At 42.9% G+C, this 17,082-nt stretch overlaps 1 protein-coding gene across 18 annotated transcripts; it reads right to left on the reverse strand.

Moving 5' to 3' along the window:
- Positions 1-492: 492 nt before the first annotated feature.
- On the reverse strand, positions 493-10,232 carry LOC101117545 (RNA-binding protein 4B). Of its 18 annotated transcripts, none has more exons than XR_009597853.1 (6): positions 10,173-10,232; positions 9,091-9,514; positions 5,443-5,545; positions 3,558-4,234; positions 1,764-1,985; positions 493-1,173 (listed from the first exon to the last, which is right to left on the reverse strand). XR_009597853.1 is itself a non-coding variant. In XM_027960088.2 (4 exons), exons 2-3 carry the CDS (start codon positions 9,500-9,502, stop codon positions 3,567-3,569), a joined length of 1,080 nt encoding a protein of 359 aa, XP_027815889.1. In that variant the 5' UTR covers positions 9,503-9,514; positions 10,173-10,232; the 3' UTR covers positions 493-1,985; positions 3,558-3,566. The 18 variants fall into 18 exon arrangements, 10 of the variants coding, with proteins under 10 accessions (XP_027815889.1, XP_042093602.1, XP_060260087.1 ...); XR_009597852.1 differs by having other exon boundaries at positions 10,164-10,232; XR_006057392.1 differs by lacking the exon at positions 5,443-5,545.
- Between the last annotated feature and the right edge of the window lie 6,850 nt (positions 10,233-17,082).

Consider the following 17,082-nt stretch of genomic DNA (forward strand, 5'->3'; position numbering starts at 1 on the left):
ATACCCTAGTTGCTTTTCTGCTCAAAATGCTGACATATCCCCACATCATTAACTATTTTATTCATTTCAGCCAAAGTCTAATTCTAGTTTAAATTGTGAATTTAAATAAACATATACCGTGAAGTCAAACTGAGTCCATATGACAGGTCCTTGTTCTCACTCAACCTTTTCCTGACACAGGGTTCTCTCTGTGGGGCTGACTTTTATCACTACTAACCTGGGTTTGCTGATGTATAAACGGGAAAAAGCAGCCCTGGTTTTTTACAGAGAAGGAGCCTGACCACTAGGTGTAGCAGACTTATTAATGTCTTAAGATGCTGGCTAATTTATCTCCACTCAGTGCTGAGGCTGTAGTACTTATCTCACTAAATCCTTTCATGTAAATTTCAGGTATCTGTTCTTCCACTGAAGTTTGTAGTTTGAGCACAACTGAGAAAGAACCAGAAGATATTCGTGGTAAATTAAGTCATACAAATACAAAAAAAAAAAAAATTAAGTGTTAGAAATGTTTATTTGTCAAAATATATATATAAAAAAAAAAAGTGGGAGAAGTGGAGTAAAACAAGGCTAAATTTCAGCTACTGCTGTACCACGATCACAGGTCAGACATGAAACAAAACAAAACAAACAAAACAACCACCAAAACCCCAATGGTCTTAGCAATTTCAGAAGATTAGCTTCAGTGTTAAGAGTCCAGAGCTAACAGAGAAGAGTAAAAGGTTGCTTGCCTCTACGTGGTCATTTTAAAGGGAAAGGAGATGTTGCAGGTAGGCAGGGAGAAGGGGTCAACTCCTAAGGAAAGCAAGATAAGAGGGATTCCACTGTACAGGAGAAAGGGGACACCAACATAATCCTTACCTAGGGCTGCTCAGAGGCTGGGAACGTGAGGAACAGAAAGGCTACAGAGACTAGTACCAGGAGGAGAGAAAAGTGAACGTAGAAGAATTAAATTAAGAAAGAAAACATAGTTGGTCACAAACTCCTTTGTTTACTGAAACATGAAGCAATGGAAACATCCCGGCAAAGGGGACCGCGCGGAGCAAGTTCTCATATATGACCGCAGCCCGAGGGTTCAGTCCGCAATTATCCTACCTGAAAGAGAGCACAACACAAGAGGCTTACACAATGCCTGGAGAGCAGCTTGGCTCCGAGTACAGGGGCCCTGGTCCCGTCCTGTATTCCAGGGGGAAAAAGAACAGAACAAAACAAAACCAAGTCAGACTGGATCAAAGTTACATCTCATGTAATCACCTTTCTACTATGGCTATATATAGGAATCTACTTATATACAGAACAAGAAGCAATCTGGAAGACTGCTATATTGGTGATAAATATATCTTTCTCATTTTTTTACCCATCTTTTAGGTAAAACTACTTCTGTGATACAAGGCTACTGTCACTGAAACAAAGGGCATACAGATATCAAGAACCGTAATTTAATTTTTGGTTTCAAAAAATCAGAAGATGCTAGGTCTCAAATATGGTCAATTACACTATTCTAAATATGCCTCATTTTAATCTTTCATATAAACACGTTTTCAGAAATGACAATCATAAAGGGTTTCAAGGAGTGGTTCATTCATCCTCCAACAAACCTGCATTATCATACTGTCACAGATTTAGAGTCACAATTACAGTAGTTCCTTTAATTGACCAAATCTCCCTTACCAAAACAAGAGAAGAAATCCTAAATTCTCTAATTCTTCCATTGGTGATGGGAACTCCAGACACCAATGGCTGGGGGAAAAAAAAAGTTAACTCACACCAAGTTCCTCTACTTATTACAGACAAAGGGCCAAATCTTGGTCTTGATCTGTGCCAATCGACTTCAAAAGCTGTGACGTTCTTGAATCAGTTCTGCTAGGGTGAGACCCGAATTTGGATCCCCAACAGTTCTGGAGTATTTCATCCTGGCAGCCTCATTAACATCAGGCTCCTGGGACTGCAACCAACTCAGGGTTATTCAGTCCATATGAGGTTCATACCTGGAAGGTAAGTTTCTTTAACAGTCATCACTAAAAAGAGGTTAGTTGAACAACCACTGCTAGCAGTCAAAAACCACGTAAACATACCTTAGTAATACTTTAAAGACCACAATATATACTATTTAATGTTTAACTTTGGAACATAGTTGAGAGAAATGTACAGTTATCTAGAAGACACCACCTTACTTAAGAGGCGTATCCTAACTTGATGGAAGACCAGCAGCATTAAAAGATTAATGGCAGACCACACTAGTTGTTAACATGATCTACTTCGTGTACATGAACACTCACTGCTACACAGCAGTCACAGCAGATCCCTGTCTTGTCATAGTCACACAGGATATAACATCACAGGTTCATATATTTCTCACTAAGCAAAAGGGAAAATTCCTGTCACTTGGTTTTCTTCTACTCATACATCAAAGAGGTATGTTAAGAACCCTGGAAACTCGCCCTGGAAACTCAGGGTGGTAACTCAGGTTAACTTTCCTACTAGGCCTCCAGTTCTGCTGATGCTCAATTTCAAGGTACTAGGTATCAATCTCTAGATACTCCAATTATACTTGACATTCCAACATCTTTGCTTATATTACCTGAAAGAGGAACAATTAAACTGCCAGGGTTACCATCAATGGGATTTCATACACTTCAGAAAATTACCTGTTTAATCTAGCTCTTTACATGTTCTCTAACAAAAAAATCCCCCCAATTTGCTGGAAGCAATGGGAAGTGTCAGGCTCTAGATAGTAGCATCATAAGCCATGCAGAAATACAGCTAAGTGCCCACGGAGAACAAGATGCTCTGGATTACTAATAAGGAAGGGACTCCACGGAATCCAGAGCAGACAGTGGCATCAAAACATTGCTTTCAAGCAAGTGTCTTGGAACTAAATGCCTAAAACTCAGAGGATTTTATTTGGCTTATTTATTAAAAGAGTTTTCTCTGATAAAGGCTCATGAGCTAAGTAACAGTTTTATTAGCAAATTGGAAATCTGAAGTTAGTTTTAATCCTCATTGGTGACATTAACTATTAACTTCTGAACCTGTACTCTTCAATGTACATCACAGTGACTTTTGTGGTGGAAAGAGAAAGTGGTTTTGGACTCAGGTAGGCCTGACTATGAATTCTGGCTTTACCTCTCAATCACCAGATGACATCAGACAAAGCACTTAACCTCTCTGGGCCTTAGACTCCTTTTTCTGTGAAAGAGAAAGCGTCTTAAAACCTTGCTGTATCATTAAACGATGTATGTATAGAGAGTACTCAAGTGTTAGTTCTCTTCAACTATGTTTCTTGTAACAGATCTGCTTACATTTGATTAAAGAACAATATCCTAATAAACTGAGTTGTTGTTTTCCTGGGATGGCCAAGTTGGTTGGAATTCTAAACAAAGCCCTCAACAGGCCAAATGAAGCTCTGGCCTAGAGAAATATTTAAGACTAAAATGCAGTGACTACCTTTTGGATACTGTCCTGACAGCAAACAGGTGGCTTTAGCCTCCTCTCTGTGGCAAGGTCTCCCTTCTGGGGAACTAAATGGAATCTCTTAACCACACCCACCCCACTCTCACCTCCAGTTTTTAAAAGGCTGAGTACCGTGCTCGGTCCACATACTGCTCCCGTTCATACCGGGCCATGTCATACAGAGAATTCCGTGCAGCTGCTGAAGCCTGAGACAGCTCACTCTCTGGCCCATAACCGTAGCCCTCTCCAACTGTGGGGAGTACAGCTGCACCACGACGCAGGGGGCTCCTGTCCCTTCCGTAATAGGAGGAAGTGGTGGCAGCGGCAGCAGCCATAGCAGCTGAGGTGGCAGCAGCGCCTGAGTTTGGCAACAGGTGTCTGTCGTAGGGATCAACGGAAGTGGAGTTGAGGTGACTGGTCACAGCTGTGTTCTGGACTTGAGGCAGATGAGACATGGTCTGCTCTGCATAGTTGTAGGCAGAAGCTGCTGCTGCTGCTGCCACTGCCTCATAAGAGCGGACTCGGTAACGCTTATAGTAGTCAAGTGCTCCATATGCGTCGTTGTAATACATGGATTCCCCGTAGCCCATGGTATAAGGTGTGCGCACCGCTCCATACTGTTCATTATACTGCTCGGTAAAGTCCGCCACGCGGCCTGAACGATCTACTGGACACTCTTTGGACCAGTGCCCCTCTTTCCCACACCGATAGCAGCCACTCTGGTCTCCCATCCCAGGGGCAGTGCGAAGCCGGCTGGTGGACAATTGCACGTGCATTCGTTTGCCTTTAGGAAATAGATGTAAGAAGATTTATTATAACTCATTAACCTTCCTTGTCTTCCCCAAACTCAACTAGTTGGCAAGACACACAAACATACAAACACACACTCCTACAACCCTATTTCAACAATCCCCTCCAAAATAAAAGCTGAAGTTTTAACAGATGAGACTTAGAAAATCTGAGTCCTCAGAAACCAGTCAATGCTTTCTACTTACACCAGCAGACTGGGATTCCCTCCTACTTCCGTCTCCAAGACTTTCTTCTCCCCAACACAGAAATTGAGAGTTTCCACTTTTCAATACTAAGACTAATATCAAAACCTCACAGTTTTTCCAAATCAAATATCCAACACCACCTCAGTTATGCTCTGCAGAGTAAAGCATCTTACCAACCTCTCACAGATTTACTCAGGGCCACATAAGGCCTAAGCATGTACTGTAGCTTAAAAACCACAGCATGTGCTGTCCATCTTGTTTCTTCCAGCCATTTTTACAAGTGTCACCAGAAGGCTATGTTGGGTACACAAATCATACCTGGTGCATCATCTGCTTCAACTCCAGGACCTCTTCAGAGTTAGTTATAAGACCTTTCAGACTTCAATCCCACCCCCACACTGCTTTTTAAGCAAAGGTGAATCCACGCCTGCTGCGGAAAGAAAACCACCTGACCCAGGTCTCTCAACAGCAAGAAATGGTTCTTGAAGCGGTACTGGTTTCTTAGGTACAGTGTGTTTTCATATAATGGAATGATTGGCATTTCATCCTGTTATGCAGTAAACTACATAAACCTGTAAACAATTCTTTACAGGGAATTGTCTACTTGTCAGAAAAATGCAGCACTGGCCTAAAGGCTTCAGGGCACCCGTACAAACAAGCCACATCCATACTTGCAGGAAATGACCAGCACGAGGAACAGCTAAGAGAAGAGAAGAGAAGAAACAATCTTTGCCCCGGGCTTGTGTACAACCAAGCCCACGGACCCTTGCTAATGAAAGCATCCAAGGTCTTTAAAAGCAGTTTGAGAAAAGGCATATTCTTGGCAGCATTTGGTGCCAAACTGCCTAAGACTTTGGAGATCAAGTCAATGCTTTACAGATTGTAGCCAAAAGCAGCCAGCACAGAAGTAGAGAACTGGGGCTTTGCATCACTCTAAAGGGCTGCTCAGGACAAATCCCCCCTCCGCGATCAGCAGGTTGCTCTCTCTGTAACAGACCTTGTTCTGGATGCAGCTATGCGGTAGGAGGCCTCGTGCTCCACCATCCTGTTGGAAACAGCCCGATTCAGGACGGCAGCCAGAACAGCGCCATGCACTGACCCTGAGAGGGGAGCGGGTTAGTGCAGTAATATCACTTTAGTCAAACTCAGTTCTGCCCAATGTCCAACATTCCTACCACCCCAGTTTCTAGTAGCTGCTGCCTCAAACTTAAAACCCTTTCTTTAGCAGAAACAAAGGTGCTCAGGTTTTTACTTCCAGCTGCTAGTAGAGAGGCAGCATCCACCATAAACACTGATACAGTCAACAAGATACCAAACAGCAATTTAATATGAAAGCAGCATGTAGCCATCCCATTATTTTCACAGATACAGATACTCCCATTCTTAGAAGTTATTACAGATCAAATGCTAACTGTGCTTAGAACAGAAACACACGGATTTTTGCCCCAATTTATATCCCAAATGTAGAATTCCCTATAATTTGGACTGGAGGGATTACAAGCTACTTGGCTTTCAAACATGCATGGTAACATTAAACGTGTGTGATAGAAACAAACTGTTTCAATTCTGAAGTCAGTATAACCAAGCCAATCTAAAAAGCAGCCAATCCAGAGACCTAGAAGTACATTTCCAAGGAAAATATGTAACTAAATCCTTTACAGATTATGGGTCCTTTCTTTTTTGAGAAGCAAAATCCAGTTATTTTTTTTTTCCCCTTGATGTTTCTATTACTACATACAATCTCTACCACTGCTTTTAGAGTGGAACTCAGAAGTTTATAAACATCTGTAGTAGCTGTAAAAAGGATTCAGGTAAACAACTTTTAAAATCTAGAACTAAAAGATCTACAATGGAAGGGATAGATTTTTTTCACATAATCTTTCCAAAGGTTGTAACCAGGCGTTTAATGTAAATTTCTTGAAATTCTTATGATAACTGAAATATACTGTGCTTCTCTATTACCTTAAGGAACCAATGCAAAGAAAACTGAAAGACTAAATTCTACTACTCTACTAAGCTTGGAGAGGCCAAAAGCTTTAAAATTTTCTGCAATCTCCAAGAAAATTACTGAGGTATGTTGCCAACATTTCCCAGAAAACCAGCCTCCACCGCCCACAGTGTTTTCTTTTGAAAGAAAGAGGTGGGCAACCTGAGATCCTCAATGCTGAGCTCCTACCAAATAACAGAACCCAGAAATTAGGAATATAGCTTGATATACAACTGTACTCCAATTTAATGTTTGTTTACATACTGGTGAAAAACAAAACACATAAACTCATATAACATTCCCAGCTCAGCTGCCTGAGTTATTACTTGGGAATAGCTTCTTCAGGGTCTTTCACTGCAAACTGCTTGCTAAATCAGTAGCGGTTCAGTTCACTGCTGTTTATGGGGAGGAAACAGATCCCCAGAGACTCAGGTAAACTCAGATTTTGCTGCTTTCTTTTTAAGTCATACAGTCAGGAAGCCTCAGTAGCAGCCATTAACATGTAAAGGTTCAAAAGATGACCAAAGTGGCACTTTGAGGTCCCCTTTATTAGGGGATGAGTAAAAAGGCTTTATGAAAAAAATGTGACAAATTGGTATCTAGATTGTATTTTCTGTAAGACTGCAACTTTTTATCCAATGCTAAACTTTCTCTTGTCATCTGGAAAAAAAACAAAGCTGGTTATAAAAATGTCTGTACATAAAACATAATGAAAAGTTGAGTGCTTTCTCCAGAGGGCCCAGGCTAAGAACATGAAAACCAAATAAAGGATCCTTTTTTTCCCCCAATAATGACATTTCAAAAAATCTCACAGATCATTGTGTTATTACATCCTGAATGAAACCCACTGTATTAAAACATTTCTTTCAAGCCAACCCCCCTCTCAATTAACTGATGTCCATATACCTATTTCTGATCCTATTCTTTTACTCTATTGCATATTAAAAAGGTAAAGACAAGCAGTATTATACTAGAACATCACTGCAGTTTGTACCAGACTTTAACTGCATTCTTTCACATTTTGCTTGTTACCTATCAAGAGAGAACTCCCATTTCCTCCAACACTGTCCATTCATGATGCCCTCCTTCATCCAATGAAAATAATTCAGGGTATTTTTAAAGGTATCTGAAGCGCAACAGCTTTCCAAAATAATAAAAGAAAACCAAATATAAATGAGGAAAGGTATTACATTTTAAAGAAGTTTCTAACCATCACAGAAACATCTGTTGTTGCAAACACCACTCACCTTTTATCACACAGTGCTTTTACTGCCAAAGCACTTTCACATCTATCACCTCATTCTAGCCTCACTACCATCCTGTGAGGGAGGTACGGCAGGGACCATTATAACTCTACTTTACAAGTGGGGAAAATGAAGCACAAAGAGGTTAAAACACTTGTCCATGCTCATATGACAAATAAATGGTAGCAAGTCTCTACAGTTTTTGCCCCGTGCTTTAATGAGCAGCTAAAAGCCAGGACACCACTGGCTGAAGCTGGAAATATCTGATGCATTATTTGCAATCTCTACTATCTGCAGACTTTCTTACCCTTTTCTGGTCAACTTTTCCTCTTCTCCATTTTTGTTCTGTTTTCTAGGTTTAGTAGAGGACCCTTAAGTACGTCTTTACAACCCTTTTAATGGTACTCAAGAGAAAAAAATGATCTTAATTTATAAACCTGAAAAGTGGATGTAAACATGTGGTCTAAGACGACACTATCAACAAAAAGCTTGTAGGACAGCGCTGTACAACAGAACTTCCTGTGATGATGTAAATGTTCTGTATCTGCACTGATACAGTCACTACTAGCCTGTATGACTTCTGAGTACTTGAAATGTGTGCAGCACAACTGAGAAAGTGAACTTTAAAATTTATTTAATTTCAATTTGACAGCCACATGGGGCTAGTGGCTACCATATCAGCACAGTTCCAGAGGGTCTTCAACCTCCTGTAGTACTAATGATAACGTATGTAGTTTTATTAATGATATAAATAATTCCATATGACACCCTAATCGGAATCTCCTCAGAAGCAGAACCATAATTCCCATTCAACCTAACATTTTTAGAAATGTCCTTTTTTCCCTTTAAGATTAAATGATAGTATGTGGAGCAGAATACATAGCAGTTTTTGGCTCTGCTTATATAGTTCATCACATACTCAAAAGATAACCCCCCAAAATCAGATTCACCACCCAGATTTACAATACAGAGATTCTTAAAGATGTCTTTGTTCTTTCCCACCACGGCCCATTGCCCAGGGCAGTAAGGAGTATAAACCCTATGCATTTAAACTCTCAAATATATAAGGCTTCCTCATCATAACAAAAGAAGCAAGTAAGCCACAGACCTTTATCCTCTTCTCCCATTTGCAGATTAAACTTCCTACAGCACCCAAATGAATGACGCTTGCAGGTAAAAGTGACCTACCGTTTGTGATTCTACAAACTTGTTGAGAAACATCTTGGCAAATCTGAAAAGGAGAAGTGTGTGCTTCTCCAAGAGTTGTGTTTAAGCATGGTAAACATACAATCGTTCTATTATCTCCAGCTAAAGTGGAACGGAAGACACCACCCTGCCAGCCCCATGGTCCTCTGTTCTTGTTTACACCTAGACCCCCACTCGGTTTTGCCACCCAAGCCCCAGAGCAGTTCACCTTGAAACTCTGTGTTGTCAAGGCCCCTGATGGCCTCCACTGCATCCTCAGCCCGCTCCATGTGTACAAAGGCATAATCTTTCACGATGTCACATTCGATGACTGGACCATACTCCTCAAACTTGGCCCGGAGCTCTTGGTTGGTACAGGTAGGACTGATGTTGCCTACATGCAACTTGGTTGAAGCTTTGCTCTTATTCTTGCTGGCTTCCACGTTGATGTTCACCCCGTGCAGCTTGTAGTGGTGCAGGTTGCGGATGGCATCCTCGGCCGCCGTCTTGTCCTCTATGTGCACAAAGCCGTAGTTCTTAATGATGTCACATTCCAGCACCTTCCCATACTGCTCGAAGAGCGAGCGGATCTCCTGCTCTGTGGCCTCCCGGGGCAGGTTTCCGATGAACAGCTTCACCATTCTGACAAGAGCCTGGAAGAGAAGAAAGGAGATTTTCAGAAGTTAGAGGCGAAAGTTTCAATGCACTGCATTTCGGATTAATCCTCCCAAGTTCTTGGCACCTTCAAGATGCTCTCACAGACGCTCCTTTTTTCAGTAGCGGGAGAAAGGTTAGCTCTTAAGGAGTAGTGTAAGCTGTGTGTTAACACGCGAACGGATCGGTTGTCAGCATGCACTGCATAGTTCCTCGTGAAATAAGGCGCCCTTTAAGTAACAGGCTTAGCTTGAAATACTCCTGTTCGGGGGCAGGTAAGAGAAGAATCCAAACGGGGGGGAAGAGGCATATATCTAACTGTCCCTGGTAACAAGGTTTTGGAGGGAAATCTGTGTACCTCTCTTCCGTGAAGCATCACCGTTCAAAATACTTTTACGAATAAAAAGGCCCCCTTTGCCCCAATTGGGACCCCCACCCCCGCCCTGGCGACCCAACTCCAGTGCCTTTTCCCCAACAAAGACTCGACTCGACCCCTGCCCCGCCCCCTCCGGAGACCCGGCCCCGCCTCCTCCCGTTGTCTTCCCCGGACCTCCCGCCCCAAGAGAAGAAACCCAAACCCTGGGCCATCCCCGTCCGCCAGAGGCCCGGCCGGCCCGGCTCTCGGGCTCCCCACACGCCCACGGATACCTTGCGCACCTCCGGGTGGCAGCAGCGCTGGCGGCGGCTCCCGCGTCAGAGAGAACCCTACAAAATGGCGACGGCCGCTCAAACCTCGGCGCGACCGGGGCTTTCTCGCGCGCCACCTGACGCACGCGCGAGTGCGCGCTGCCCACCCCCTCCTCACCCTCGCGGGAGCCAGGCGACCAATCCCGCGGCCGCGTACAAATGGCTGCCCCGGGCTCGGCTCCCAGTCGCCCCGATAGGGGGCGGGGCCCGCTGTTGTCGGCGCGGCGGAGCGGAGGTCAGCCCGCCCCCTGGCCCGGCTAGCCAATCAACACCTTGGACGGTGGTGTGGGTGGGGGTCGGCGCTCACGCGTCAGAAGGCTCTGGGCGCAACCACTGCCTTGGTGAGATCGGAAGCCCGGGAGTCACAGTGGATCATAATGGATCCATTCACAATGGATCGTGCTATTGGGCAGTGTCGGGGGGCGGAGGTGGGGAAGGACGGCCGCTGCTGATGACAAAGGGTTATCCCACTGAGTCCCCGAAAAGCGGGTTTTCTTAGCAATCGGCCAGCCTCTACGGTAGCTTGGGGCAACATTTTAGGAATACAGGTGGGCCACATTTCAAGCAAACCTGGCCTTTTTTTTTTTTTTTTGGTAGAGCTTTATAACATAATTCAAAAAATTTTAATTGAAAACATGTACTTCATTGGTGAGGAAACAGAACCGAAGATGGCAGAGCTGAGATAGCTCGTAGAGGCATTATATCCAGGTTACACTCAAATCAGTTGGGTTTTGTTTGTCACATATACACGAAGGCTGGTTTTCTCTCCCTAGCTAGAGAATTAAGCTCTAATTATGTGTCCTTAACAGTTCCCGATTCGTGGCGAGCACACCAACGAATGCTTGGTATAGAGGACCAGAGAGGTTTCTTGTTTTGGGGACAGGCCAGGGTCTCCACCTCCAGACCAAGCTGCTGGAGGACAGGGCAACTGACCAGGGCATTTTCCAGCTTTCAGAATTCAACTGTGGTCCAAGGGCACCTCCTGCTGGCAAAAAGGAAGTTACTAAGGGGGTTTATTACTCACTGTCACCTTTGGACAAAGAATAGACGTTTATGGAGATTGATGGACTTAGCTTATCTCCAAGTAGAGCATGCCAGGATGTTTGGTCCATCACCATTCCTCCTTGGTATCTTTTCTGATACTATCAGGCACAAACTCTGCATGCTGTCCTCTTCCTCTTCAGCTACTTGGTTACATTTCTTTTACTGAATTCTTTGTTTTCCACCAATTTCAGAAGAGGCACTGTCCTTCCAATTCTGATAACACTCATGCTTATCTCCCACCTAATTCTATTTAACCCTCCCATTCCTTTCTTCTCTTGGTCATTTCCCAGTTTCTCTCTATAGTCAGACTTTTAAAACACCAGCGAGGGACCCCTTTGCCCATTTCTGAAATAGTTTTTACTCATCTTTGCTATTAATTTTTCTAACTTGGATTTCTTCCCAGTGTTTCAGGGTGGATTTTTGCAAACAGTGTGAACCTGCTGTTGCCCACCTCTATGCCTGTGTTTTGGGTTCTATCTTCCTCTCCAATTGCGCAAGTTTTCTGAGGTTACCAAAACTAATATCCTTTTAACAGTTTGCACCCCTCTAAAATTTTTTGTTTGTTCACCATCCTTTCCTCCTGTGTTTTTATACTGTTTCTCCTCATAGCTCTGACCATACCATTCCATCTTCTCCCCCATCTATTTCTCTATTCTTATCTATTCCCTTTTACCTCCCCTTCGCTTTCCCTCACTTTTTGAAAATGAAAGTCGCTCAGTCGTGTCCGACTTTTTGCAACCCCATGGACTATACAGTCCATGGAATTCTCCAGGCTAGAATACTGAAATGGGTAGCCGTTCCCTTCTCCAGGGGATCCTTCCAACCCAGGGATCGAAGCCAGGTCTCCCGCATTGCAGGCAGATTCTTTACAGCTGAGCCACAAGGGAAGCCCTCGTAGGCAACCGTTAAATGAATTTAGAATGTATTATTTTGTGTTCTTGCAAGATATATATTTTTTAAAATTGAAGTATATTTACCATGTCGTGTTAGTTTCTGGTGTACAGCAAAGTGATTCAGTTGTACATATACATATACTCATTTTCATATTCTTTTCCATCATAGGTTATTACAAGCTCTTTATTTATTTGTCTTAGTTGTGGCATGAAGGATCTTTTTAGTTGGGGCATGGAAATGTTTAGTTGCAGCATGTAGGATCTTGTTCCCTGACCAGGAATGGAACCCAGGCCCCCTCAATGGAAGCTCAGAATCTCAATCACTGCACCATCAGGATAGTCCCTACAAGATATTGAATATAATCACCTGTGCTATACCTTAGAACCTTGTTGTTTGTCTATTTTATATATAGTAGTTTGCATCTGCTATTCCCGAACTAATTTTTCCTCCCCTATCTTCCTCTTTGGTAACTATAAGTTTGTCTTCTGTAAGACATGTTTTTTTAATGCACATTTGCTTTTTCCATTACAAAAAATGTTTCATTGTGGACATTTTCAAAAAGGCCCAAATAAAGAATATTATGAAATCTTCTGGGCCCCTTACTCAGCTTTGACAGTTATCAACATTTGCTCATCTTATTTCATGCAGCCCCTTTGCTTTGTGTGTGTGCATTAGGGCTAGAGTTTTTTTTTAAGGCAAATTCCAGTCATAATGTCGTTTCACCTATAAGTTTCTCACTAACTGCCTCTAAAAAATCAGCTCTATGCGATGCTAATATCATGTGATATTGGTATTTAAATTTCTACTGGATTGTCCCAAGTATCTGTTTTTACATTTGGTTTCTCCTAATATGGATCTAAACAAAGTCCACCCTTGTTCATTTGGGTAAATGTTATTTGGGTAAATTAATTTATGAAGATGTTTATGTAAATTGTGTTGTATAGCTCATTGTTTCTTACTTTTTTCACTAAGCACTATGTAGTTCTTGTTGTTTAGTCAGTAAGTCCTGTGTCTGACTCTTGCAACCCCGTGGACTGTAGCTCACCAAGCTCCTCTGTACATGGGATTTTCCAGGCAAGAATACTGCAGCAGGTTACCACTTTCTTCTCCAAGGGGATCTTCCCAACCGAGGGATCAAACCCATGTCTCCTTACCGCTGAGCCACCAGGGAAGCCCTAAGTTTTTGTGTGGTATCTAACTGCTGAGCAATACTCCACAGTGTGCAGCCACCATATTTTATCTGTCTTCCAGCATAGGACACTCAGGTCGCCTCTAACTCCTTATTCTTATTATAAATAAGCTTGCAGTTGACATCCTTATGTTAATTATGTGTACCCTAATAGATTGGTGTGAAAATTTGAGGGGAGTTAGGACTGGGATGGAATTTCTGGGTTGCTGAGTCATAGGGTATACATTAAATTGTTACCAACCAGGGTTCTTGGCTTTCTCCAGTCAATAGAAATTGATCAGAGGCCCGACAAGAAATTCAGGCAAGACTCTACTGGGGCCCCTGTTGCAGCAGCGGGGAAGTGAGAACAAACAGGTCCCCTTGCTGGCTTGCTCCCCAAGGAGGTGCAAGCTTGCTCTTTATATGGGGTGAGGGTAGGGGTGTGTCCAGGGGTTAGGTTGGAGGGTGGCTTAGGTGTTTTGCCCCTTCCTTAGGTGGTGGTGAGTGCAGGGAGCATGCGCAGTAGCCTGCTTTTGCTTTTTGCTTCAGGCACCTCAAAAGTGGCAGTTGTGTTTTTTGGTCTCTTTGTATCTTTGGTCCAGAATTTGCCCAAATTGCGCATGCACGCAGTTATTTTTAGTGTCATCTGAGGAGAGTTGTGTCTAGGCCCAAGCACTGTAGCACTGCAGCAAAAGGTCCCAGATCCCAGGACTGTCTCAGAACTAACTTGACCAAGTAGTGTCAGGTTGTCCTCTGGAAACCAGTCTACCTCCCACCTGAGGGATCCTGCATCTCAGTGTCTCCGCCAGTGTTTGACATTATCCAGTTTTCTAATTTTTGCCAGGTATAAAATGGTATATCATTGTTGCTTTAATTTGCATTTCTCTCATTACTAATGATCCTAAACATCTCTTGTTTCTCTTAAGTTTGGGAGGTTTACTCTTCTGTAACTTTAAATCACTGCAGATGGTGATTGCAGCCATGAAATTAAAAGACGCTTACTCCTAGGAAGGAAAGTTATGACCAACCTAGACAGCATATTCAAAAGCAGAGACATTACTTTGCCAATGAAGGCCCGTCTAGTCAAGGCTATGGTTTTTACAGTGGTCATGTATGGATGTGAGAGTTGGACTGTGAAGAAAGCTGAGTGAAGAAGAATTGATGCTTTTGAACTGTGGTGTTGGAGAAGACACCTGAGAGTCCCTTGGACTGCAAGGAGATCCAACCAGTCCATTCTGAAGGAGATCAGCTCTGAGATTTCTCTGGGAGGAATGATGCTAAAGCTGAAACTCCAAAACTTTGGCCACCTCATGTGAAGAGTTGACTCATTGGAAAAGACTCTGATGCTGGGAGGGATTGGGGGCAGGAGGAGAAGGGGACAACAGAGGATGAGATGGCTGGATGGCATCACTGACTCAATGGAAGTGAATCTGAGTGAACTCTGGGAGTTGGTGATGGACAGGGAGGCCTGGCGTGTTGCGATTCATGGGGTTGGACACGACTGAGCAACTGAACTGAACTGAACCAAACTTTCCTGTTTTTATCTTTTCCCCATGTTACTTGTCAGGTTACAGTCTCTTTTTTGTTGCTGATTTACAGGATTTTCTTGTCTATTCTAGATATTAATCTCTTATTGGTTTTGAGGCAGGAGGTAGATGGATCTCTCCGTAATAAAGTGATAGGGGATTCATTCCCTGTGGACTGAAACTCCAAGACAAGACTAGTAGGACAATTAAGGGAGAAGGCTAGGCCCTGACCAGATCACATGTTTCTGATTCTCAAAGACAGGAGACCTCTATGACCACACACGTGCAGAAAGGCTCCTTGGAGGTTAAAGGGGAGTGATGTCAAGGGATGCTCTACCCACACGCCTTTATGGTAGAGTCCATGGGAGGATCCTGAGATGTACAAAATATGGACTGTGAACCAGGCAAATCAGAATGATTGGCCAAAGGAAATCTGAAAGAAATGCCCCATAAAAGTAATTCAAACTGCCACAAGGATGCAACTCAGCAACATGCTCTCTGAGTCCATCTGTGTGTCCAATGTCAGTCAGTTCAGTTGCTCAGTTGTGTCCAATTCTTTGCAACTCCATGGACTGCAGCACACCAGGCTTCCCTGTTCGTCACCAACTTACTCAAGCTAGGGTTACTGAGTTATGGAGCTTACTCAAACTCATATCCATCCAACCATCTTATCCTCTGTTGTCCCCTTCTCCTCCCGCCTTCAATCTTTCCCAGCATCAGGGTCTTTTCCAATGAGTCAGTTCTTCACACCAGGTGGCCAAGGTATTAGAGCTTCAGCTTCAGCACCAGTCCTTCCAATGAATATTCAGAACTCATTTCTTTTAGGATGGACTGGTTGGATCTCCTTGCAGTCCAAGGGACTCTAAAGAATCTTCTCCAACACCACAGTTCAAAAGCATCAATTATTTGGCACTCAGATTTCTTTATAGTCCAACTCTCACATCCATACATGACTACTGGAAACACCATAGCTTTGACTAGACAGACCTTTGTTGGCAAAGTAATGTCTCTGCTTTTTAATATGCTGTCTAGGTTGGTCATAGCTTTTCTTCCAAGGAGCAAGCGTCTTTTAATTTTATGGCTGCAGTCACAATCTGAGTGATTTTGGAGCCCAAGAAAATAAAGTCTATCACTGTCTCCATTGTTTCCCCATCTATTTGCCATGAAGTGATGGGACTGGATACCATGATCTTTGTTATTTGAATATTGAGTTTTAAGCCAACTTTTTCACTCTCACCTTTCACTTTCATCAAGAGGCTCTTTAGTTCTTCACTTTCTGCCATGTATTGTACCCCCTTTCCTCCTAATAGAAACACGTTACCTTTTTCATTACTTTCTGTCTTTATGGGAATTTTTTTCTGCAAAGCTGAAGGACCAGGGCCCTTGTCACTGACCATTGGTCTAGTGGCTAGGATTTGGTGCTCTCAGCGGTGCGACCCAGCCTCAGTCTCTGGCTGGGAACCCAAGCCCCACTCCAAGCTGCTGTAGGCTGAGGTCACCAGAGGTCAGTTTCAAGTATCTTCTCTCATCCTACCAAATTATTAATTTTGTCCATGGAGTCCTTCATTGAACAGAAATCCTTAATTTGTTAATATAATTGACAATCAATTTTTGCCTTAAAGTGTGTGCTTTTGAAGTTTTGTACAGAATGGCCTTTTTCTGTCCTCTTGGGTCTTAAGTATATTCACCTACATTTCCTTCTATTAACATTAATGTTTTTACCTTTTACATTCAGGCCTGTAGTCCATTTAGAGCAGTGCTATCCAAATAGAAATATAATGTGAGAAACATATGCAAAATTTTCTAGTAAACACATTTAAGAAGCAAAAGGAAACAGTTGAAATTGACTTTAATATTTTTGAGATCCAATATAGCTAAAATATTGCAATGTATCATCAAATACAAATTATTGAGACGTTTTAAATTCTTTTTTCCTTTGCATTCTTCAAAAACCAGAAAGCATTCTACACTTACAGCACAGCTCAGTCGGACTAGCCGGATTTCGCACGCTCAGTGGCTGCACGTGACTCGTGCCTGCCACACTGGTCAGCACAGATCTCGAGTTTGCCCTTGGAAGTGGGGTTAGGTAAGAATGCAAACATTTTCCTCTAAATAATTAATCCATTTTCGTCTGTCCCTATTTCCCCATTGATTTGTGGAGCCTGCATTATTGTATTTTTGTGCTCTAATCTGCCTCATATCCATCACTGCTCCATCCCATTCTTTCATCCTTCCTGGAACTTTCGTC

This window comes from Ovis aries, chromosome 21 (genome assembly GCF_016772045.2).
Source record: "Ovis aries strain OAR_USU_Benz2616 breed Rambouillet chromosome 21, ARS-UI_Ramb_v3.0, whole genome shotgun sequence".
Taxonomy (NCBI): domain Eukaryota; kingdom Metazoa; phylum Chordata; class Mammalia; order Artiodactyla; family Bovidae; genus Ovis; species Ovis aries.